This window comes from Dermacentor albipictus, chromosome 1 (assembly GCF_038994185.2).
Source record: "Dermacentor albipictus isolate Rhodes 1998 colony chromosome 1, USDA_Dalb.pri_finalv2, whole genome shotgun sequence".
Taxonomy (NCBI): Eukaryota; Metazoa; Arthropoda; class Arachnida; order Ixodida; family Ixodidae; genus Dermacentor; species Dermacentor albipictus.
Window position 1 is genome coordinate 34541645 of NC_091821.1, and position 25206 is coordinate 34566850.

At 43.7% G+C, this 25206-nt stretch overlaps 1 protein-coding gene across 3 annotated transcripts in view; it reads right to left on the reverse strand.

Annotated features, from left to right (window-relative positions):
• Positions 1–1570: 1570 nt before the first annotated feature.
• The window catches only part of LOC139054817 (uncharacterized), a 28784-nt gene continuing 5148 nt past the window's right edge, over positions 1571–25206 (reverse strand). For 2 of the 3 annotated variants that reach the window (XR_011511536.1, XR_011511537.1), the window contains exons 3-4: positions 2709–3175; positions 1571–1675 (exon numbers count right to left, since the gene is read on the reverse strand). Coding sequence is in view for 1 of the 3 variants with exons in the window: in XM_070532445.1 (XP_070388546.1) it covers positions 2717–3175; positions 4036–4041 (465 nt within the window). In the remaining 2 variants the exon portion in view is untranslated. Of the gene's footprint in view, positions 1676–2708; positions 3176–4035; positions 4153–25206 lie in introns of those variants that run through there. The other variant, XM_070532445.1, reaches the window with a different exon arrangement.

Sequence of the window (25206 nt, forward strand, 5' to 3'; positions counted from 1 at the left end):
ACTAGGCCTTCCGCAAAGTGACGCAAACGTGGGATAATTATCCCAACCTCAAAAGTTGCTTGTTCTGAAAACGGTCAGAAAAAGACGTTTATATGTATACTCATGAACTCCTTCAGAACATGTTTGATAAATATGCTGTCTATATTGCTTATACCATTCCACAACACTGAGGTGCATTCAAGTTAAGGGATACGTAACTATGAGAACAATTTAAAGAACGCGAAGTGTGGTACGGAATTCTCTTGTCAGTCTGAAGACGGAATCGAGCGTGCGCCGGGCTCGCGTTCCTACGAGGCCTGCCTCGTGTTCCTACGCTTAGAGTGTGCGGAGAAGCTTAGCGTAACACCAAATAGCACACCAAGATTGCTTGTTTCAACCCCGGTCTAAACTGCCCGATCAACCAAATGAGGGAGGGCAATATTATGTGTTTTACGAAAATATGTCATATTTCTGGTTTGAGACGAATTTAGATTGAGCCCATTTCATTGGGAGCATTCAGAGAATGAATACAGGTTGGACTGTGCAGTGGGGCAGTCCCCAACAGTGTATATTGAAGACGTCTGGATTGTCGAAGAAACACCATTGATGAAATTAAGAATAGAAGTGGATCTAACGCGGCACCTGGGGAAATGCCGCTAGGTAGCGTATAGAGAAAATAAGATCAATCATTGGTGCTCATGAAGCAGGATCTATAGAGAAGATACTGCAACAGTGGCTTCAACACCAGTGTGCGAAAGCTGCGGGAGCAGAAGGCAATGATTGACTACATCAAAGGCTTTGCTGATGTTACAATATACATCATCAACTTGCCCGCTTTGAGTGACGGGCGTGGTAATATGCTTCATAGAACTAACAAGACAAGTGGTCGGAATAAAATCCGTGCTCATTTGGAACGAATTTTTTTTTTATATTGAACGACAATGCACTGGGAATAGCTAAATCGATAAGCTTGAAAATCGCAGAGAGAAGAGATATCTGCCGATAGCATGCGACATCGTTTTGGCGCCAGATTTAAACACGGGGAAAGCACGAGTGGTTTTCCATGCACGCTAAAACTTCGAATTATTTAGACAGTTTAGTAATAAAGTTAGCGATTCCACGGCGTTGGTTTCGCTGCTCTTGTGCTTTTGCGCGCCGTAGCACTACAATAGAAAATGCTTATTTTTTTACATTTGAAACGAAACTATGTGCTATTATTATGTTCCCTTTCAAGATAGATACTGCAAAGGTTAAAATATGAAGACCCTTTCCGAAATAGCCTGTTTTGAGTTTATTTCAACGTGTTGATGGCACAGCATTTTTGTTGAAGAAATTATTATGAGTCACAGCAAGCAGGGGCAAGGCAGGGTCCAGTTCACTTGCCTAGCTTGTAACCGACGCCTAAATGTTATTTCTTTTGGAACTCCTAGAAACAACACTAAGACAAACGTTATCGGACTTTGTGGTAGACACATTGTCGCCTTCGTTCCAACAGTATTGTATATATTCTACTGAACATTCGACGATTTCGTTCAGGCTTTTGTACACCTTGAATGTCGCCGCATAAATTTAAAACAATTATGAGAAATACTTGAAAGCAAAATATTGATAATTTATTCACAATATTTGTACAAGAAATTATGTTTTCCAGCTTGAACACGGGTTTAGATGTGAGCCATGCGACTAGATCTTGCGCCTGCAAAGAAAAAAAATGTACAATTATGCCAACGAGATACGTGATATAATAATATCTGAGTGAAGGACTTTGAGTTCGTCAACAAACCAACTTGGATAGAAACTTTGATAACGACTGAAGAAAAGCCACAGGGAAAATGGATATAGAAGATTAATTTTGCCAGCCCAACTACGCAAACGTTTTCATAGCCTGAACAGAAGTTGACAAAAATATTAGTGAGCCTCTGGTTTCGCGCACAGTTATACATCAGGCTCAGCAGACTGACTGATCTCTTTCCCTCTTTAATTTAGTATTTCACCCCAGCATTCCATGCGAGCATAAATAAATAGATGTTATTTCAAGCTTTTCCACAGAGATCGCAGATAACTACATTGCACCAGTAGTATTGCAAGACTAAAGTAGCAAAATATTTGTTTCGTGTATATGAGGTGTGGAATTAACTACAGATTCCAGCAGCAACTTATCAAGTTTCCCAGTGTACAGAGGATATTGCTTGTCGCCAACGCCGGCACACAGCAAAATGGTTTACACGTAATGCTATAGAAGCATTACTACTTACGTTAGCAGTGTTTTGCAGCTAAGCAGAGGTAGAAAGAAGATTCACAACTACTTAAGTACTGCAACGGGATTTATGAACTAAACAGAAAACAAGTGCACGTCTTGTTTTACGAACCTAATTGTATCGAGAGCAGTCAATACTCTTGCAAAACACAAAAATGGAAGGGGAGGGGATTGAATTCGCACACACACCTGCTGCTTCATGCAATGTAAGTTCATGCCATAGTTAAGGGACCGAATTCACAAAGCTTTCAGTACATAAGTGCACTTTGTCACTGACTGGCCGCCTTCGCTAATAACGTGTATACCATCAGCATTGGCTGAATTGTTTCCTTGCAAACAATTCTTGTTTAAGAACGTCTTGCGAATACGGGCCCAGATTCCAAAAGCGAACCACCTTCAACTTACTATGCATTTATGCGCTTTAAGATGACTTCAAACGCGCACACACGCGCAACTGATTAATTTTCCAAACCTGTGCTACTAGTGGCCAATTCCGCCGGCTTGTCCGAAGCCAGTCTGGCCAAAACCAGCCTGTTGACCAGCGGCTCCGCCGGCGAAGCCTCCCGAGTGCTGGCCGAAACCAGCTCCGTGGCGGTTTGAGTCGGTCTTCGAGAAGCCAGTGTTAGAGCTGTAACCCATTTGGTTGTTGTAGCCTTGCACGTTCCTAACTGATTCGCCACCTGCAAAGCCAGCGGATCCCTGGTTGTAGCCCTGGGCGCCAGTGGCGAAGCCACCTTGGTGGCCGCCCGCGGCGTGGCCATGGGCGGCGCCTCCTCCGTAGCCACCTCCGTGTCCAACAGGGCCACCGAAAAAACCACCTCGTGCTTCAATCTTCTCTTCCTTGCCTGCAGCTGGTGCTGCTACTGGGGCGCCTTTCTTGGGCGCAGGCCCAGCGACAGCCAGGCAGACCACGGCGGACACAACGGCGATGTTCAGGAGCTAGCGGGCAATGAATGAGAATCAGTACGACTTGAAGAGCTTAGATTGAACTATATTCAACTACAACTGACAAAACAGCGCAGGCCGATCAGATTGAGAGAAAGAAAAGGAAAGACAGGGAATATAACCAGGTTGCACCTAGTTTGCCAGCCTACACTTGAGGAAGGAGAAGCGGGAAGAAATGAATAAAGGACAGGGTAAACGAAAGAAATAGCAGATTATGCACGCACGCACAACTGCGTTTACCCCGCAAGCAAAGGCGTTCGCCGGGCTCAGAGGTCTTCAAAATGTGCAGTAGAGTTTTCAATTGTGACCCTCTGCGCGGATGATAGCTGAATCCATGGCCCCAGTATTTTTTCCTCTGTGAACGCTCTGTCGTGCAGTCAGCTTTTTTTTTCTCTTTTTTTTTCATTTGTCAAAATAACGAGGATATACATCAGAATACGTTTCATGCTTGTAGCATGAACAAAGTGCTTGTAGGCTAATGACGACGAATGGGTGTGGAAAGTGAGGCTGTGAGACATCGTCAGGGTTTGTCACCGAAGAACTCTATTCGCGTCATTGAATATGTTGAACGATTGGAGGCGATTTTGGATGTGACTGCTTGGTCCGCACACAGAAGTTTTCCAATTGAACTTGTTCTTCGAGACAGGCTCGTCTCTTTGTGGAAGAAATGGGCAAGTTTAGGTAAGACACATCAGCATAAAGAAACGGGAATAAATAAGCAGTGTGGCACCTTTTACAATACCTTAGTTGTAGAGCACGTATTTCGTCCATTGAAGGCACTGCAGCTTCTACTTCACCAAACTGCAATGCCTTCATTGAGAAATACTTTTTCTACAGGAAAGTCCGTCTCTCACCTTCATCTCTGAACGTGGGTTCCTTTCTCCGCCAAGAGGGCTCGTATGGCTAAGTGATAAGAAAGCTGTCCCTTTTATATACGGCGCAAAAAAAAAGACAAGTTCCACAAAATGAAGATGAGAGGAAGTTTTAAGACGGGTTAAGTGTTACGTCCCTCTGCTGCCAGACAAGAAAAAATAAGAGCAAAAAAAAAGATACGAAAGTTAAACCCAGGTGTCCCATCAATCAGCGCACACTCTCACTCTCGCCGTTTCGTCTGGGTCATACAGAGAAGGCTTGGGGAGGCCTTGCATTAGAAATGCTGGGGACAATACGTAGGCGGTTGACGCGCTGTTTCTACTGGCCAGTGAAGCGTGTACGAAACGGCCGGCGGTTTTCGCCCCGTTCCGTTTGAGTAAGTGCAGATCGCCTAGAGCGCCCTTAATGCGCGAGGCACATATGAGAAGCAAGAAGAGAAGGGTATCACGCATGTGATGTCATTGCTCTTAGCTGGAAATTACAGGCTGCTGAGTGCGTGCTGTTGGTCACAGGCACACCTGTTGCTAACGGAAACGTGATGCAATGTCTTGATGAGAAAGAAAACCGGATTTTACCCGTTTGGAAGCAGTGAGTTAGGTTAGTTTAGTTTATGGGCCTCCTTCCAAACGGTATCGAAGCAGTTACTTTGAAAATGGAGCCTTTGGATCTTAGTATGGAGGATGCTGAAGCCTAATAAACATTTCTTTCTTACAGAATCTTTCAGTATTTGCTGGTTTTTCTGCTTTTTTCACTGAACTTCAACGTATCGGCCCATAACCGATCCGCCCCTGCATCTCAGTCCCTTCAAAAGAAAAGAATTATGAAAAACTAATAATAATAAATAATTAACTTCACATTAATTTGTAAGCATTTAATCGGAGCGATACATTTATATGTCATTAAATCTCTAAGGTAAAATTATTTGGTTTTGTTTTCTTTCTTTTGCCACTTATAGTCCTGTAAAATCTCAAGTGCGAAGTCACTTATTTGGTGACATTTGAGCTTTATTATTATAATTGCGTTGCCTCGTTGAGCATGAAATGATCTTGCTCATCCAGGACTCCTGTTGCTTGAGCAGTCTCCCGGGCCCGCCACGCCAGTTATCGCTGGTCTCGTGGGTCCGAGCTGGACAGCATGGTGTCTCACTGTTCAGGTGTAGGGTTGGTGGTGGCAGGGGCGTTGGGTGCGTTCGCGCGCTTTCAGGTGGGGAAGATTGGCCAAAAATGAGCACATACCCAGTGGCACAAAAGGGGGCTGGTCAAATATAGGGGAAAAGAAAATTCAACGTAACCGCTAAGTAGCATGAGCCATTCAATTGAAGGGTACAGTTACCTATGAACCGGCATTATACCTACAGGTTTTGTGCAGTGATTTTTTATTTGATTACGCAGAACAGAGGTGCGCTCATTGACAATACTTCTTTAGTCTCAATTCCATGCTATATGAGCCGGTTGTCTGTGTTCCATCATATGAGGTACTGACCAACAGGCCGACTAACGTACACAAAAGCGTGGTGAGCTAGGCTTAAAGAAAGCTTTGCTTTAAAATAAATACCCAAATGAACTAAACAAATGAAATCGCTCGACACAGTCGATGCACCATCACATGCCTACAGAGACTTGCATGCTGTTACATCAGCCATTCCTCGCATCATTCTTGACACACTTCAATGGCAGCACCCAGAGCCCGGAACAATATAGTTCAGGCAACCTTCGAACAAGCTATACCCATGCGTTATACGCCTTCATGATAAAGAAGGCGTGCCACAGTGGTGTCATTGTCTGGTAACAGGGAGCCTCGCTTCATTCTTCCAAGGGAGAAACTTGGTGCGTTCGCCGAACAGATCTTGTTGTTAAGGCGCAGACAACGAAGTTACTAAACAACGTATACGGTTACGAAATTTCACGCGCTTCCGGTTCTTGGAAAGTGCCAAACCTTGAACAGATTTCAATCCCAATGGTAATGTCAAGGAGGAGGAGACAAAGGAGAGGAAAGACAGGGAGGTTAGCCAGTGTAAGTACCGGCTGGCTACCCTGTGCTGGGGAAAGGGGTAAAGGGAATAAAAGGAGAAAGAAGAAGAAGAGGAAAAAAATAAAAAAAGAAAATTCACACAGTAACGCGAAACTACGCTCTACAACGTTCAAAGGCGGTCGCACAATTCACATGTCCTTAAAAACTTCAACAAAGCCCTTAAGGCCTTGAGTGCCGAAGCCCGTCTGGACCAATGTCCTAGAGCTTTTTCCTCTGTAAAGGGGCGACTGTCCAGTTTTGCGAGAGTGGTCACGAGCACTGCTCTTCGCACTGCGTAACGGGGACAGTCACAAAGGAGGTGTTCAATCATCTCCTCGCAGCCGCAGGTGTCACAAGTAGGGCTGTCGGCCATTCCAATGTCGAATGAATATGAGTTCGTGAATGCCACGCTGAGCCACAGGCGGCACAGAAGTGTTGCTTCCGCTCGTCGCAACCCTGGTGGTAGGCGGAGTTGCAGACGTGGATCCAATTTGTGGAGACGTGCGTTCGTGAATTCACTGGTGTTCCACAGATTCTGTGTAAGCTCGCGGGCGAGGGAGCGAAGAATTGTGGCTGCATCTGTTCTTGACAGCGGTATGGGTATAATCTGGGCGCCATCATGAGCCGACCGGGCAGCGTTATCCGCACTGTCATTTCCTGAAATTCCACAGTGACCTGGTATCCACTGGTAGATGATGTTGTGTCCCTTGTTGATTGCGTGATGGTGGAGTAGTCGGATGTCTGCGACTAGTTGCTCATTTGGTCCATGGTTGAAAGGGGACATCAGAAACTGAAGAGCTGCCTTTGAGTCACATAAGATGGACCATGAATGTGATGATTTCCGAACAATAAACTCCAGAGCAGCACGAATAGCTGCGAGTTCTGCAGCCGTCGATGATGTAATGTGAGATGTCTTGCACTTGAGGGTGACGCACTCTGTGGGAATCACCACTGCTCCAGCTGAACTATTAGATGATACAGAACCGTCTGTGTAAACGTGGATGCGTCCTCTGTGCTGGTCATGTAGCACTGAAATCACGGTTTGTTTGAGGGCAAAAGTTGACATCTCTGTTTTCCTTTTGATACCGGGAATAACAAGAAGAGCCTGGAGTGGATGGAGGCACCGCAGCGGTTGAGATGGTCGTGCTGCAGGCGTGAAGTTTGACGGTAATGTTCCATGGTTGGCGGCAATAATCTTGCTAAACGCTGAACGAGGTCGAGCGGCAGGAAGGGAGGCGAGATGATGCGATGGAAGTCGGGCGAAGTGCCTGATATGCATCCTTAAAATGTCGACTTGAAGATACGTGTTGATGGGGTGGTCATGCGCGATGGCTATTGTTGCTGCCGTGGACGCATATCTGGGAAGACCAAGGCAAATTCGCAGAGCTTGAGCTCTTGTAGTCATCACGTTCGTCAGTCTAGGGGCAAGACGTTGGTCACACCTCGTGTCGAAAATGCCCCGAGTAGCTGTTGCTTTCTTTGAAACTGTGCGCAATTGCGAGGAAGAGAGATTTTGTATTGTACATTTATAAAATTGAGAGCGGGAATAATTATTATGTGTAATAAAATAATTATATATAGGTAATTGACACTTCGGCAGATTTTAGTCACGAGTAGATCTCGTAAAAAAGTATTTTGTTCACTTGCAACCTTTTTTTTTTGTACTGCCATGAAGAAAGTCATTCACCGTAATGGTGAATGACTTCTTTTAAACGGGACACCCGACATCTCATACCGCCTCGTAGCTTTCGATAGCTATAACAGGCAATAGTTTTTCAGTTATACAGAATTTTTAATGAAAGTCTGTGGCAGATAGCACAATTCTGGTCTTAGAACGACAGAAAGCGGAGCTAATTCGTAAGGATTCATTATGCAAAAAAGAGGTGAGGCGTGCAGACAGGACACAAGAGTAGAGAAGCCTTTAGTCTTCTCTCACCAGATCCTGCATGCACAAAATGAGCGCCGGTTTTAATGCGCAGGTCCGGTGCCTATTAGAAGCAGGTTATCCTAGTGTAGCAGGGCCACTGTGGCTGAATGCCTAAAAAAGTCGATTTCCAGGGAGACGGACGTGATTATAGAAAGCAGTTATAGCAAAAAAAAGAGTAGTGGCTATTCCGTACATTCGTTCAGTGTCGCACAGGCTTAAAAAAGTTGCAAGTAGATATGAAGTTAATGTTGCTTTCACTGCTCCCAATAAGCTAGGTAAGATATGCGCTGCCGTATAGAGGATAAAGGAGCAGGTAAAAGGTAAAAAAAGAACAGAAATTTGTCTAGAGAAGCACAATAAGAACAACAGTTTTACTGACTGTCGTATGGGTGTGGTTTATAAAATTCCCCTTAGCTGTGGCCAGTTTTACGTAGGGCAAACGGGACGGTGTATCAATCAGAGGCTAATGGAACATAAAAGGTCGGTAAATGGTGGATCGCCTTCTAATCTTCCCCTACATTGCCAAGATTGTAACTGCACGCCAATGTTAGATGAATGCGCGATATTGTACATGCATAAGAATGAAGATACGCGTCTTATGGTAGAGGCATGGCATTATCTATAATGGTGGAAGTGCGTGCGTGAGTCAGCCTTCGATTACTTTATGTAAGGAAGAGATTAAGTGCCTTAACAGTTATGTCACACCTAGACCAGCACATGTACCCGACTGACACGTGGTGATACCATTCCTGAGCTTGCGCAGATGAGTTTTATGTCTTCTTTCATTTTTCGCCTCAGTGCTCCCTTCAGTTGATAGTCGGCGTTCGTGTTGTCCACTTCTCTACTCTTGTGTCCTCTCTGCATGCCTCACCTCTTTTTTGCATAATCAATTCTGCCCTTGAGCTGCATTATTCAAAGGCGAATATTACTTCCACAAGAAATCAAAACACATATTCTACTAATCAAGAAGTCACTAAACAAGTTGTTACTACTTACTTCACAACACATATTGCACTTTAGGAATTGGATCCAGTGAGTCTGAAAGACTTATCCACTTAAAATGAATCCCCAAGACGACACCAGTTTCGAGACTTTAGTGCCCAAACTATTCATCATCATCATCATCAGCCTGGTTACGCCCACTGCAGGGCAAAGGCCTCTCCCATACTTCTCCAACAACCCCGGTCATGTACTAATTGTGGCCATGCCGTCCCTGCAAACTTCTTAATCTCATCCGCCCACCTAACTTTCTGTCGCCCCCTGATACGCTTCCCTTCCCTTGGGATCCAGTCCGTAACCCTTAATGACCATCGGTTATCTTCCCTCCTCGTTACATGTCCTGCCCATGCCCATTTCGTTTTCTTGATTTCAACTAAGATGTCATTAACTCGCGTTTGTTCCCTCACCCAATCTGCTCTTTTCTTATCCCTTAACGTTACACCTATCATTCTTCTTTCCATAGCTCATTGCGTCGTCCTCAATTTGAGTAGAACCCTTTTCGTAAGCCTCCAGGTTTCTGCCCCGTAGATGAGTACTGGTAAGACACAGCTATTATATACTTTTCTCTTGAGGGATAATGGCAACCTGCTGTTCATGATCTGGGAATGCCTGCCAAACGCACCCCAGCCCATTCTTATTCTTCTGATTATTTCCGTCTCATGATCCGGATCCGCCGTCACTACCTGCCCTAAGTAGATGTATTCCCTTACGACTTCCAGTGCCTCGCTGCCTATTGTAAATTGCTGCTCTCTTCCGAGACTGTTAAACATTGCTTTAGTTTTCTGCAGATTAATTTTTAGACCCACTCTTCTGCTTTGCCTCTCCAGGTCAGTGAGGATGCATTGAAATTGGTCCCCTGAGTTACTAAGCAAGGCAATATCATCAGCGAATCGCAAGTTACTAAGGTATTCTCCATTAACTTTTATCCCCAATTCTTCCCAATCCACGTCTCTGAATACCTCCTGTAAACACGCTGTGAATAGCATTGGAGAGATCGTATCTCCCGGACTGACGCCTTTCTTTATTGGGATTTTGTTGCTTTTTTTTTATGGAGGAGTACGGTGGCTGTGGAGGCGCTATAGATATTTTTCAGTATTCTTACATACGGCTCGTCTGCACCCTGATTCCGTAATGCCTCCATGACTGCCCAAACTATTATGGGACGAAATACACTTGCGCTACAGTTACTTTTGTGTTTGAATGCATGACAGAGCATTTTATTGAAAAAGTAAATGGAACAACAGTGGAGTTTTAGCGCTAGTTTGGTGGCACTTGTTTCAGAACCCTTGCCATCCTCAAAATTTGTTCCAAGTGAATATGACTTGCAAGTTCACCGGTTACAATTCGTAAATTGCAATATATGCCATAACGTAATAAATTAATATCTTAATTATGGAATTTTCGTTATTAGTTTATTATGTGCGTCGATTTCATGCGCAAGCATCGTCCGCCTCTTTATACAATCCAGCTCGGTGACTAGAATTATGTTATCAGTCACAGGCAATTTTTAAACATTCTGTGAAACGTAAAAATGATATTAGTCGTCCTCATTATGAACCGTTCCGAACTACAGCGGTTCTTTTATATGTATATATATATATATATATATATATATATATATATATATATATATATATATATATATATATATATATATACATATATATATATATATATATATATATATATATATATATAAATATATATATATATATATATATATATATATATATATATATATATATATATATATATATATATATATATATATATATAGGATTAATAAATTTCAAGTGGCACTTATCCCTATGTGGATGAATGACTGTGAAAGCATTGCGACTACCACGCTATGCTCAGACATTATACCACAACGCAGTCTGAATTATTAGTGCCTTGATTCAATGCGCCTTAATTTAAACCAAATGTCTTGGGTTGGAGTGCCTTAACTAATGCCATCTTAATTAACTGTACCATATTTAACTTCGCCTTAATTAACACCAAAGGTCGTGGGTTTGAGGGCCTATAATAAATATATCTTAATTATACGTACCTCAATTAAATGCGCGTTAATTTACACCAAATGTCTTGGGTTGGAGTTTCTTAACTAATGATATCTTAATTAACTTCGCCTTAATTAACAGCAAAGGTCGTGGGTTTCAGGGCCTATATTAACTCTATATTAATTATTTATGCCTTATGAAATCTACGTTAATTACACTCTTAAAAAATTTGCTGCCTTTGGGACGTATCTTGTCCCACAACGAAAATCGTCGTCTGTCTTGCCCGCATTTCTTTAACGCTGCGAGCCCGGTATATCCAAGTCACAAACGGCTTGGGCGTTTTCAGCGTGGCAGCATAGCCCACAGAAAAGTAGCGAGCGCTGCGTATTCAAGAAAGGAAACGCAAGCAAGGCAGATGACGATTATTGTTCTGGGACAAATATACACCCTAATAGGTGCAACTGTTTTACGAGTGTAGCACCAAAGGTCGGGGGGTTCGACTCCAACCATCGGTCATGGGCTCGAGCGCCTTCACTAACGCTATATTAGTTAACTGTGCCTTAATGAACTTCGTCTTAATTAACAACAAAGGTCGTGGGCTTGACTATTACATTAGGTTGTGGGTTCGAGTGTCTTAACTAACGTTGCATATAATTAATTGTCGCTTAATTAAATTGTCTTAATTAACACCAGAGGTTGTGGGTCCAAGGGCCTTAATTTACTCGATATTAATTAAACGTCTCAACTAACGTGGCTTTATTTAGGAACAAAAGTCGTTGGATCGATTCCCAATAAAGGTCGAGGGTTCGTAGCCTTTTCGGACCACCGTTTGGTCAAGCCGCCAATGCCGGATTTTCCGCCTCATGAGCCATTTAATATTTCCTTATTACTAATTATTTTTTGTGGTTTCACGTGCAAGAACCACGATATCATTATGAGGCATGCCATAGTAGGGCACTCCGGATTAATTTGGACCACTTCGGTTTCTTAAACATGCACTCAATGCACTGTACACGCGCCTTTTTGCATTTCGCCCCATTGAAATGCCGCCATCGCGGCCGGGATTTGATACCCTGGCCTCATGCTTAGCAGCGCAACTCCAAAGCCACTGAGGAACCATGGCGGGTTGCCGTATTACAGAAGGCTATGTTAGGTCCTGCCACTCGGCACATGGTAATGTAGTTGCAGCGTTACGAGATTAGATTCATTTAAACTAGAACCCTCATATTCTGTCGAAATTATTACTGCTGTATTCCTTTTATTCAATCTTTTTCTAATGCGTCCTGCATGATTCACGCGAAATTAATACTTATTATTATTTTTCACAAATAGAAACAATCCCACAGGAGAGAAAGACGCTAGCTGTCAACTGCCACCAGGAGGGCCACAACACCTGCCGGTGGTAAAAAAGCAAGGGTACATCGAAAAAGAATAGTGAATGATGAACAGGAGAGATATTGAGAGAGATAAAAAAAAGGATGACAATACCATGAACGACTTTATATTTCCAACTTGGTCGCGCGTCCCAACGTGTTCAAGTACCCACAGTCCTTCAAGCGTTTTCGAACGGGACCAATCCAGGCTTCCGATTACAGCCTACCAATTTGCTCCAATTTTGTACTAGCTCGTGGATCAGTTGTCACACGTTAAGTGCCGCCCAATCAACATGTGACGCACGTGCATGTTTCATTCTGACGTTGTTCTTCCCTTCCCTCCTCCCACATGTAGAATTCATGCATAGTACGCATTACTACATATCGTGACTTGTATAAAAAATTCCAGGAACTACATGATTGGAGAGCATGAGTATTTTGGCATTTCACCCCCATCAGAATGCAGTCTCCACGGCTACGAATCGCACCGGCAACTCCATTCTCATCAGCGCAACCCCACACGTCACTGAGCCATCGCGGCAGGTTTGCATTTCTAGAATTCTTTCGATAGACATAAGGCCGGTGGTACAACGGGGGTAATGCGTAGACGATCAGTTGTCGACTGAGACATGCACCAGGCCGTCGATATAGTTTCGGAGCAACAGCAAATAGAGCCTGCATCACAGGAAGTCATTATTGTGAGGCCGGTGCAGGCTTTCGTAAACGCAAGTCGGAGGCTTAGTTCACGCAGGAAAGTTGCCTCGCGACGAGGGAGTCGAGTGGAGGTCAGTGTTGTAGTGACGTAGTGCAGATTGCAGCCTGGAGCACGTGAAACTCAGGTGGTTCCATTTCTGTCGTGGCAATGAATAAGCTAGTCGACCAAGTTGTTCAGGATGCAGCGTCAATCCTTGAAGGAACGCTTCGACTCTGCTTGTGTGATATTCTAACTGATTCATCAACGGAGACAAAGTAATGCAGGTTGATCAAATACAGCAAAATAAGCACGAATGTCTGCACGTCTACCTTACACGAGAAATAAGTGGCAGAGAGACTGATGAGAAAAATCAGGAGAAAGCGAACATCACGAGTGCCCGCGAAAGGATGCACAGAATAATTATAGGCAGTCATTCCTGGAACACTTTGAAAAAAGGACAATAAAGCTCCACCTGCTGTTTGTTTTACCGGGTAAATTTGTAAGGAATCAATGGTCCCCTGAACTCACATGCCAGGGGAAATATATATGAGAAAACAGAAATGTGCTGTAGACTGATGTGATAGGAGAGCGTATAACAACCGAAAAGAAAAAAGACGCAACAGTTAAATAAATATTTTCTTTGAAACCGAAAAAACAGGATTCCTTATTAATAATATAATTGTTATCGGTGCATCTAAAGTATTCATATGCGGTCCACTAGGAGGGATGAATCTCAGTGTTATGGGTGCTAACCAACGCCACTTTAACAACATCCATACTGAATACTCTTCCGAGTAGGATGAACACCGGGTAGTGAGTGTCGAAGTGATCTACAGAAAAAGAATGATAGATAACGCTGTGGTTTTCGATTTAATGAACTCGTCCAGCTACAGAATTTTGCGCAGCCCCAGGTGCAGCTAGAGATTTGAACGGCAGTTTCAAGTCCATGCCTTTTATTTTACGAAAACCATAACAAGGCGAAAATAAAGAGGGGTGAGCTATTGCAGGCGACCTCCACTATTCATTTCCCAGTTACTATAACCTACTATCATGTTCATGTTCGATTTGATAGTTAAAAGAAAAAGAAAGTTCCGCATTCTTCGTGGTTGAACACAGAAATATTATGACGAGGACATGACAATACCAACGGTACAAACATGTGACTATAGCTAACGCCTTAGCCTTGTCTCTTCTGGCTGGCTCATTTCTTCAGGTTCCCGAAATGAGCGGGCTGCTAGAATAAATATTTCTTCGCTCTTTATCATACGCCATACAATGTTGGTCTCTTTTCTATCTTAAGCCACCATACATAGCGGTTTAGCTCTAAGCGGTGCGGTTGCGTGTGTTTCTGGAGAGTGGCCATTGAACTTTTGAAGAAAACTGCCTTGAAAGTCTCATTTGCTTTCTTTGTACAAAACATTTTTTAGATGACCTGAGCGAACGCGAAATGCAAACCTGTATGTCGAGGGAAGTTCTTTATTTTTTTCCCCTTCAATCTCCCCAGAAAACTCGTTCGCATAAGAAAACTACACGATAGCTACGATTAACTTTTTTTTTACCCCAACCCCGCATGCAGTCCTCCAAAAAGTCGTTGTGGAACTGGGGCGGAGTTCACTAAGTTGCACCATTCATATGCAATTTCTTAGCCAAGAAATTCCTACGCTAAGATAAGGGCGCTACAGAAGTGGAAGCGCACTGAACTTACGGCGTCGTTTGAGAGTTAGAAAGGAAAGGAGAATTAAACAACAAGGAAAGAAATAAGTGCGTTCAATTGATAGCATAACCGCACATCATGCATCTGTAGTTGAGGCTACATTCTCAGGGCAAATTACTACGGACACCTTGTCGACTACTTCCTTTTCGGGCGTCTACTACAGCGCCGACAAGAGCAATCGCACTATCCCATTCACCATGCCGCCGTCATGACAAGGGCAGTGGAAGTGTAACGCATCCTTCTCACACTTCCGCGAGAGACAGGATCGATGGGCACATGGTAATATATTTGGCGTAAAGAAATACACGCTTAGAATTTGGAATTGCCGGCCAGATCTGCCAGGCTAACTCCACCAGTAGCAACATCACCGCCACGATCATATTATAAAGTGCTTAAATGTCTTTCTTTCTAGAGTAATTAGGGGAAAGAAACAAAAGAAAACTGCATAATAAATAGTTCATATGGCCTCAAGGCACGTCAAGCAGCACACAGCAGGGATTGTCGTTCGATGCTGATCCTGCGGCGAGCGCTAATGCTCACGGTACCGGCGATGGTAGACAATGTTCACATCGGGATATTATGTGATTGTGCTGCACACGGTTGCAGGTGCGGTTCTAATGTCATGCATAGGCTCAATATCAGCATCCTCGGCATCCGGAACCCTGTATATTGCACTGGTTGACGATGCTGTTGAGCGTCCACCAACAACGAAACGCGCACTCCCTTCGCATAGGATCTCTCTAGAAGACATGGAAAGCTATGAAAGAGGCCATGGAAGACGAATCAAAGAAGAATCAGTGGCTACCGCCCCTGCCAAATTTATGACAGGAAATTCGCGACGTAACGTTGGTACATGCAAGTTTCGCTGCATCTCCCACTTTGACATCGTATAAGCATTCATCGCTTCTCCTCGGCGTCCCCTCAGCTGATGAAACACTGTGATGATTTGCACAATGTCAAGAGTTCGTTTTTAAATTTCAGGTGACCACATTATGACAGAACCAAAATGCATAGTGGAGCGGCTACTGCATCTTTTTCACCAGTAATAAATCATAGCTTGGTGACGTCAGGGCTTGGAGCCCCTAATTACAGTATTTGTCATAGCATAAGCGGCACCTCATGGAAGACATGGTTAATCAGTGAGCATCAGCATAACGAAGAGCGCCAACACTTCCTTAAATTTACCAGCTTCGTTAGAGCCCACGTTCAAGGGCACGCCAGAATACTGCGCCGCGTCTCACGCAAAACACACAACTATTTAACATTAAAGCTGGTTCCGGATTAAATAGGATCAGCCCCTCGATCATATTATATTAACGCACTTTGTTCGAAGCCGTGATTGAGCATGTAATACGATGCCAAGATTCACGTTGGGGTATCCAATCGGCGGCAGATGCCGTTCTGTAAACATGATGTGAATGCGGAATCGCAGTACGAAGCGTACTGCGGTTGAAAAGTGACAGTGCGTTAAAACTCAGGATGAATTTTGCATGTTGTAAAACATTATCAGCCATTCTTTGTCCCCTGCAGGATGAAGGCCTTTTCCATGGATCTTCAATTACTCTGGACCTGCGCTAGCTGATTCCAAGTTGTGTCGGCAAGCTTCTTAACTTCATCACCCCACCCAATTTTCTGCCATCTTCGAAAGCGCTTCCTTTCCCTTAGCAGCTGCTCTGTAACTCTTATAGACCGCCGATTATATTCCCTACGAAGTACGTGACCTGCGTTGCTCCACTTTTTCCTCCTAATGTCAAGTAGAATATTGGCAACCCCCGTGTGCACTCTGATGCATACCGCTCTCCTCCTGTCTCAACTTTACGCTTAACATATCTCATTCCATCGTTCGTTGGATGCCCCTTAACATGTTCTCAAGAGTCTTTGTTAACTTTCGAGTCTTTCTCCTATACGTTAGTACCGGTAGAATGCAATCATTGTGCACAATTATTTTCAACGACAGCGGCGAGCTACAGGTAATGATTTCGTAATGCCTGCTGTATTGTACTGTAGTTTCCTTCTCGTCATCAGGGTCCCCTGTGAGTAATTGACCATTATAATGGGTACTCTGATTCCAGAGGCTGATTGCCGATCATGAATATTTGTTGGCTTGGAAGGCTATTCAACATAAGTTTTGTAGGAGCAAAATAGCAACATGGACGAATTGGTTAGGATTCATAGTACGTTTTGTAAAAGCGCAAAGGGAATACGGACAAAGAAAGAAAAACACGACAACATGGCGGTGTGTTGTCGTATTTTTCTTTCTTTGTCCATGTTGCTTTTGTTCTGCTAAAGATGGTTCAATGAATTCTATTTGTCAGCAGCCTACTACTCTTCACCCCTACTCCTACACTTTCTCGTTTAAAGTCCTCAATCATTCATTGCAATGTGTCTCCAGCGTTGCTGAACACGACAATGTAATCTACAGGCTGAATGCTCTTGACATATCTGTTGAAAATCCCTCTGATCCTTCCCAGTCTGATAGCTTCAATATTTTTTTTAAGCTTGTAGTAAGTAGCATTGGAGAGCTTGTGCCTCCTTTCCTGACGCTTTTCTTGAAAAGTATTTTTTTTCCACTTTCCTTGCGGAGAAATAAAACATGTGAATCAGGAGCTATGATATCACGAAAGACAACACCACGTTCATATCCTAGTTATCAGAGGAAATGTACATTGACAGCATGTCGACCAATGTGTAAGTGATACTTCGTCAAAATCGTTCAGTGTTTGTATTGTCTCCAGCACGAGCGCGTAAAGTATGGCATTGGAGAGAAAGCGGTGAGCGAAGCCATTGAAAGGTACTCGAGGATCACCATGTTGAACATCGACGCCATGTTGAAAAAAAGCCTGCTACTGCAGTTGCTCAGGTGGTCAGGAAGGCTTGAATGATAGCTTACCGTTCGGCATATATGGTAACCACAGTGATAGACACACACTTTGCAGAAATAAACAAACAAAGAGAAAAGGCCGAGTGAACTGAAAAAAATTCACCGATGATTACGATACTCCACAATACGAAATTTGGGTGCAGCTATACGGGTTTTCATTTCGCGATATATTCGCTGGCGTGGACAATCTCTCTCGTGCGGCAGGTTGCAAACAGATAGCGAAGCGTTGCACAACAAGTAACACTTAAACACAACGACAGCGGCGAGCAGAGTCAGCGATCGTCGAAAATCTTAGCTGCGGCTCAAGCGCGTCGTCTTTTATACATGACTCGTCGAAGGTTCCAGTGTAATCCCTGGAGCGCGTGTGGCTCCCACAAAGTACTACACAATTTGCGTCGCGCATACAATCAGACTACAACTGCTATGGCACCATCTCGCAGTCTCGTGCTGCACACTGCTTTCCTCCTCCCCCTTTTCGCCATACTCTCCTCCTCCGCTTTCCGCCTCGTGCTCACCATTCAATTCCCGCTGCGCTCCGCATTCGCTTTCAAGCCAATGGGGGAGGGGAGGGAGTGAATTCACAAGGCTTGTCATTCATAAGTGCTGCTTCCGAATGGTCAGCTTCAATCGCGAATAATAATAATAATAATAATAATAATAATAATAATAATAATAATAATAATAATAATAATAATAATAATAATAATAGGAAGAAGAAGAAGAAGAAGAAATCATGAATGAATAAATACAAATAAATGCATCCAGCAACACGATCGGCCAGCACGCGCTCTTATACGAACACTTCTAAGGGAATAACTTTTTTTCTGAATACGGCCCTTGATGCCCTTGCGCAAATCTCTCGAATTGCCAAGTTGCAATGAGTGAGTCAAAAACCCTCCAGTTTAGATTTTCTAATAGTTCAGATATTCTATGAGTCCGGAAATAAGCCCGACACGGCATCACTTGGACTCCGCATCTGGAGCAACATAAATGTTTACTTTAAACAGAATTCACTGCCGACTGGATATTAGGACGCCTGATACGTTCCGTTTTTTTTTTAATTTTAGACTACATAGTGAAAGTGGCAGGCTGGGTAAATGAAATTACCAGTACAATATTAATTTCACATTTCTAAAATGCAACCAGCGCCTATATTCAGAAAACATTCATACACTTGAATTGTGCGTAAGAGCGGAGGCGCACCAAATCATTACGTCGCAGATATCACTAGCAAAGGAAGCCGACCAGCGGCAAAATAATTTACGAATGAAAACCGAAATGAATTTGGCACCTGTATATTTACCGATTAGACACTTTAAAATTGTCCACCTATGGCATTCATACACAACACAATAATGTAGATCTGTTAGTTAGTTAGTTAATTCGGGTTTAATGGCGCAAAAGCGACTAAGGCCATGCTGTGCCAGCCACAACATATGAAGAATTCAGATGTTAAAGCAGTGGAAGCTGTGTTACCTTAAATTCTGTGTAAAAAACCGGTTTCTTCTAGAAAGCTGAACAAGTCAGCGAAGGGCACTAGCGGTTCGTCTCCGAGTATTGATGCGGGGTGTAAAGGTATGTGTAAGTTGTAAAGATTCTGTAAAAGCCTTTGTCTCTGTGTTTCAATATTTCGACATGTCATAATAATGTGCATTATGGCGAGTGGTTCATGGCACTTCTCGCAAGTTGGCGGGTTTTTGTTTTTAAGTAGAAAATTGAGTGTCAGGTGTGTGTGTCCGATTCGGAGTCTACACAGGATCCCCTCATAGAAGCGCTGCTGGTGACAGCACGACTTCCATTCTCTAAGCTGGGGTTTTATTGTGTGTAACTTGTTATTTGTGCAAGAGTCCCATTCTAGTTGCCAGTTTAATGTCAGGGCCTTATGAATAGCTCGGATACTGTCTTTGTATGGAAGTGTTGTTTGCGTTATACTTTTGTGTGCTGCCATGAACGCGCATCTATCTGCTGCTTCATTCCCTGGTATGCCGACATGGCTTGGGACCCAGCAGAATCGTATGGTTCTTCCATATTCGTTATAGGCCAACATGTTTAGGATATCACCAAGTAGGGGTTCGGACGCGGAGTTAACGTTCAGAGCTCTGAGTGCGCTTAACGAATCGGTATATATGATAGCATTCGTCTGCTTGTCACTGGTATTTTTTTTTACTGCCGTCCATATTGCGAAAACTTCGGCGGTAAACACTGAAGAAAAATTATTTATCCGAATGCTATTTTGCCAATTTTTCGCAATTATTCCGACACCTACGTATTCTTGTGTTTTGGAGCCGTCGGTGTAAAATTCCGTGTAATGTTTATATTTTTCTTGTATAGCTCGGAACTCTTGTATTATGTGTTCTTGGGGAATGTCTTTTTTCTTCAGATGGGTTAGTGTCCAGTCACATAGCTGTGAAAAGTTGTACCATGGTGGCAATCTTGGTGGCCTTTCAGCAACCTGCTCGGCCTCGTGAGGAACATCATAAGCCTGACAGTATTCTTCGTGTCGTAAGATTAGTGGCCGAATCATGTTTGGTTTGCTTGTGTAGTGTGTCCTTGATTTGCACTGTGTAACGATGTTGTAGCATATATGTTGTGGTGATGATCGAATTCGTAGTACATAGGAAAGTGTAAGTAGTGCTCTGCGTTGCTGTAAGGACGGCTCATTGCAGTCAACATATAATTTTCGGACAGGCGATGTTCTGTAGGCGCCGCTTGCCAGTCGTAGGCCGAGATTATAAACTGGATCCAGTCGCTTGATGTATGACGGCCTAGCTGCACCATAAACTACACTAACGTAGTCGAGGATGCTACGTACGAGTGACCGGTATATACGTAGTAGGCAAGTTCGGTCAGATCCCCAGTGCTTGTGGGATAGCACCTTGAGGATATTTAATGATTTCTTTGCTTTAATTTTAGTTGTGTTAATGTGGGCCAGGAAGTTCAGCTTTGTGTCAAATGTTACGCCTAAAAATTTGTAGTCTTCTTTGACCGGCAAGGTTGTACCATGCAATGTGAGGACTGGATTGACGTGTAACCCTCGTTTCTGGGAGAAGAGAACTGCTACAGTTTTGTCCGTTGAAAACCGGAATCCATTATTATCAGCCCATTGTGTAAGGTTATTTATGGTTATTCGTAGTTGTCTTTCGCAAGTGGGTAGATTTGAGGCACGGCAAGCCACTTGCAAATCGTCGACATATATCGAGTGCATTACAGAGGATGGTATGATCTTATTAACAGAGTTCATTTTGATTATGAAGAGTGTCGTGCTCAGAATACAACCTTGTGGAACGCCATTTTCCTGTGTAAATGTGCGTGAAAGTATTGTGCCGAGACGCACCTGAAATGTTCTATTTGCCATAAAATCAGATAGACAGTTTAGCATTCTACCACGTACTCCCAAGTCAGCCAGGTCTCTTAAAATTCCATACCGCCACGTGGTATCATACGCTTTCTCTAGATCGAAAAATACTGTGAGACAGTGTTGTTTGTGTAGAAACGCGTTACGTATTTCATGTTCTAGTCGTACGAGGTGGTCAGTTGTCGAGCAGCCCTTTCTGTAACCGCACTGGTGCGTGTCTATCAGGTTCCGTGATTCAAGGATGAATGTGAGCCTTATGTTTATGATACTCTCGTAGGATTTGGCTAGACAGCTTGTTAAGGCAATGGGCCTGTAGCTGCTTGCGGACGTTGTGGGTTTACCTGGTTTCAAAAAAGGCACTATTACTGCATTTTTCCAGTCTGTAGGCATTACTCCAGATTCCCAGATCTTGTTGAAAAATTTAAGAAGTGTTTCTGCTGATGCTTGAGATAGGTGTGCCAACATTGTGTAATGCACACGGTCAAGACCTGTTGCTGTTTTTTTACCGGCAGAGAGAACCCTGTTCAGTTCTTGTATTGTCAGAAATTTATTGTAAGGTTCCTTTGAAGCCCCAGTGGTGGGCAGTCTCTGTTTCTCCGCCGATTCTTTATATTTTAAGAATGAATTTGAATAGTGTGCTGAGCAGGAGATGTTGTAAAAGTGTTCCCCTAATGAGTTGGCCTGGTCCTGTAGTGTTGTTTGTGTGCCTGGACATGTCAGTAGTGGTATTGTGTATGACGTGTACTCTCCTTTAAATTTCCTTACCTGGTCCCACATTCGTTTTGACGTGACCGTATTATTAATGGAAGATACATATTTTTGCCATGACGATTTCTCTGCCTGCCTTCGAATAAATCGTGCTTTGGCTTTGGCCTGTTTGAAATTTAAAAGATTGTTATAAGTGGGGTACCGACGTAGGATTCCCCAGGCCTTATTTTGTTTCTTTTTGGCTTCGGTACACTCGTTCGTCCACCAGGGATTTAACCTTTTGTGTACAATACCGAATGACTGGGGTATTGCCTTTTCTGCTGCAGAGATTATCACCTCAGTCATTTTTTTGTTAAGTTCATCAATGCTTAGTTCTTGGGAAAAGACGACTTCCAGTTTCGCGTTTTCCGTAAAAGTCGGCCAGTCAGCGAGCTGTAATTTCCACTGGCGTGGCCTAGTGACTATGGTTGGTGGTGATGATAGAAATTTGATGATTGCGGGCAAGTGATCACTGCCATAAGACTTGTCGATGGTTTCCCATTTAAGATCATTAAAAAGAGACGGTGAGCAAAACGCTAAATCTAAACAACTAAAAGTGCGGGAAGTCGGTGAAAAGTATGTCGGTGCACCTGAATTTAAAAGGCAGATACCATTTGATAGAATAAAACCCTCAACCATTTGCCCTCTTTGGTCAGTTTTGGTGCTACCCCAAAGAGTACCGTGAGCATTAAAATCCCCCACTAAAACAAATGGCTCCGGTAATTGACCCGTTCTATTTTCCAAGTGTTTAGTGGTAAAATGGGTGTGGGGTGGGATATACAGGGAGCAAATGGTGATGGTTTTGTGAGTTATGACAGTGACAGCAACGGCTTCTATGTGACTGGTAATCGGAACTTCTCTGACTGCAATACCGCCCTGCACAACAATGGCTACACCACCCGAAAGCCGGTTCATCTGAGTACGGTCGCGCCGTACAACAGTGAAGCCTTTTAATATATGTTTGTGTTTTTCACCTAGGTTTGTTTCCTGAAGACATAAGGCCACAGGAGAGAAGTTAAATAACAGGTCTTTAATGTCACCTAAGTTATGTAAAAGACCTCTACAATTCCAGTGAATAATAAAAGCCATTATGGAATTGAAGGGTAAAAAATGGCTTTAAAAGTTGAATAGGAGATAAAAAAGATATTAGGTGACTTAGATCTGAAGAAGGGTGATACAAAGGAGCGATAACCTTCAGGTTATCGCCTTCTTATTGAGAGTAGTTATTGGGAGTTTGTCCCTCTTTAAGCTCTCCAGAGAGCGCTTGAACTTGGGTGTCGATGACACCGAGGTTTTTACGTCGACCTCCATAGCTCTCTCTGAGGCGCTGGAGGACCGAGAGTTAGGCGCCGAGACACGTGCCTCGGGCCTTGGGGTTCGTTTGATTTTGGGGCCCTGCGGGGCTGGTGTCTGCAGGGCCGTCGAAGAGGGTGGAGCAGTACTGACTGCTTCCACCACGGGGGCGGGAGGAGTCACTGCGGCACCACTGCGCGTGGGCTCGGAGGACTCTACAGGCCTCTGTGACGCTGCCCCCACCTGCGTCACTTCGGCATAACTTCGTCGGGGAAGGTACGAAAGTCTTTTTCTGGCTTCGAAGAACGAGATTTTTTCTTTAACAGTTAGTGCAATGACTTCTTTTTATTTTTTCCAGCAAGGACAGGACCGCAAATAAGCTGGGTGATCTCCCTTGCAGTTTACACAATGTGGCGAAGAAGTGCAATTCTCTGATTGGTGGTCGTTGGAGCTGCATTTAGCACAAGTTGTTTGTCCTCGGCATGCATGTGAGGCATGTCCAAATCTTTGGCACTTAAAACACCGTCTGGGATTCGGGATATACGGTCTCACATTGACTTTGACATAACCTGCATCGAGTGAAGTAGGCATTACGCTTGTTCCGAAGGTGAGTATAACATGTTTGGTGGGGATTTTTCGATCGTTTCTTCTGATTACTATTCTTTGTACTTTGGTGACATTTTGTTCCTGGAAACCTTCCAGCAGTTCCTCGTAGCTTAAACCAATGAAGTCTTCTTCAGATATTACTCCCCTGCTTGTATTAAGTGTTCTGTGGCCTGAAACAGTCACTGTCGCTTCGCCATTACTGGTAAGTTCAGAGAGCTTATCTGCTTGATCTTTGTTATTCAGTTCTAGGAGGAGGTCCCCGCTAGACATTTTGGATGCTTTGTATGTTGGTCCGATTTTGTCTTTCATACACTTCGCTACCAGGAAAGGAGAGAGTTTCCTTACCGGAATGTTGCTTTCACTATGCACTACATAGTACTTTGGAAATGTTGGGGCGTTGCTTTGAAAGGAAAATTGAAATGGCACTTCGGTGCGGCATCTCTTCAGACGCCGATCATAAACAAAAGAGGCTTGCGCTGCCATAGGAAAATGTGTATGTTCGGCAACAGCGCCGACCGCCCACCACGGAGCCCAACGAGGAGACGCGGCACAGCTTGTGTACAAGCCTGCACGACGCCAGCCGTACGCCATCACTATAACCCAATATGGTCTACCCAAGGTAGGATATCCACACAAGGTTAACCCTTGCCGCCGTGGAGAAAGGAAGTAAATGGAAGAGAGAAGAAGACAGGAAAGATGTAAAGTGAGAGATAAAGACGAAGGTTTGAGAAGAGAGAGACAGGAAAAGGCGACTACCGATTTCCCCCGGGTGGGTCAGTCCGGGGGTGCCGTCTACGAGAAGCAGAGGCCAAAAAAGTGTGTTGCCTCCGCCGGGGGGCTTTAAAGGTCCGATCACTCGGCATCGGCTCAACCCCCAGGATCCCCCTTTCCCCGGACACGGCTAAGCCGCGCACGGCTACGCGCGGGAGGTTCCAACCCTCGTGTGCTCGGGTACGTGGTGTCGCAACACACCAAACGCCTGCTGACGCAGACGCCCCTGCGGGGAATGTAGATCTGTGTATCTCATTCATTATTCAGCACAAATGCGCACATTCTGTACTACGATCATACACACATATGACAGCTTTCTACGATTTCTAATATGTATACAGAAAATTGCTACAGAGGCCATATTTGTTTGATGTGCACAACACAACTATACCGAAGTAATTTTTGCCATAACACTTATTTGTGAATAATAAAAGGATTATCAAGAGCAGCAGATCCACATTTTTCGCATAGCAGTAACAAAACCTTCCTTTTTTTATTCCGTACAAAAGGTATACTTGCCAGTCCAAACAACATGCTATGCCTAATAAATTCCCTGGATAGCCTCCCCTTGTGCAAATGTGCCGATAAATATTCAGCAGATTATAATGGGAAAATGCCTGTAGTCTTTTTTTCATATGTAGTTTTGTATGGCAGTACGACATGTAAGACCACTCGAGCTTCATTCACATCTATAACATTGCGAACAAGGTATCATTAGGAAATTCCTCGCGAGCATATTGCAGATGTTTCTTAAGATATGCAATGCACTTCGTTTGTTTTAT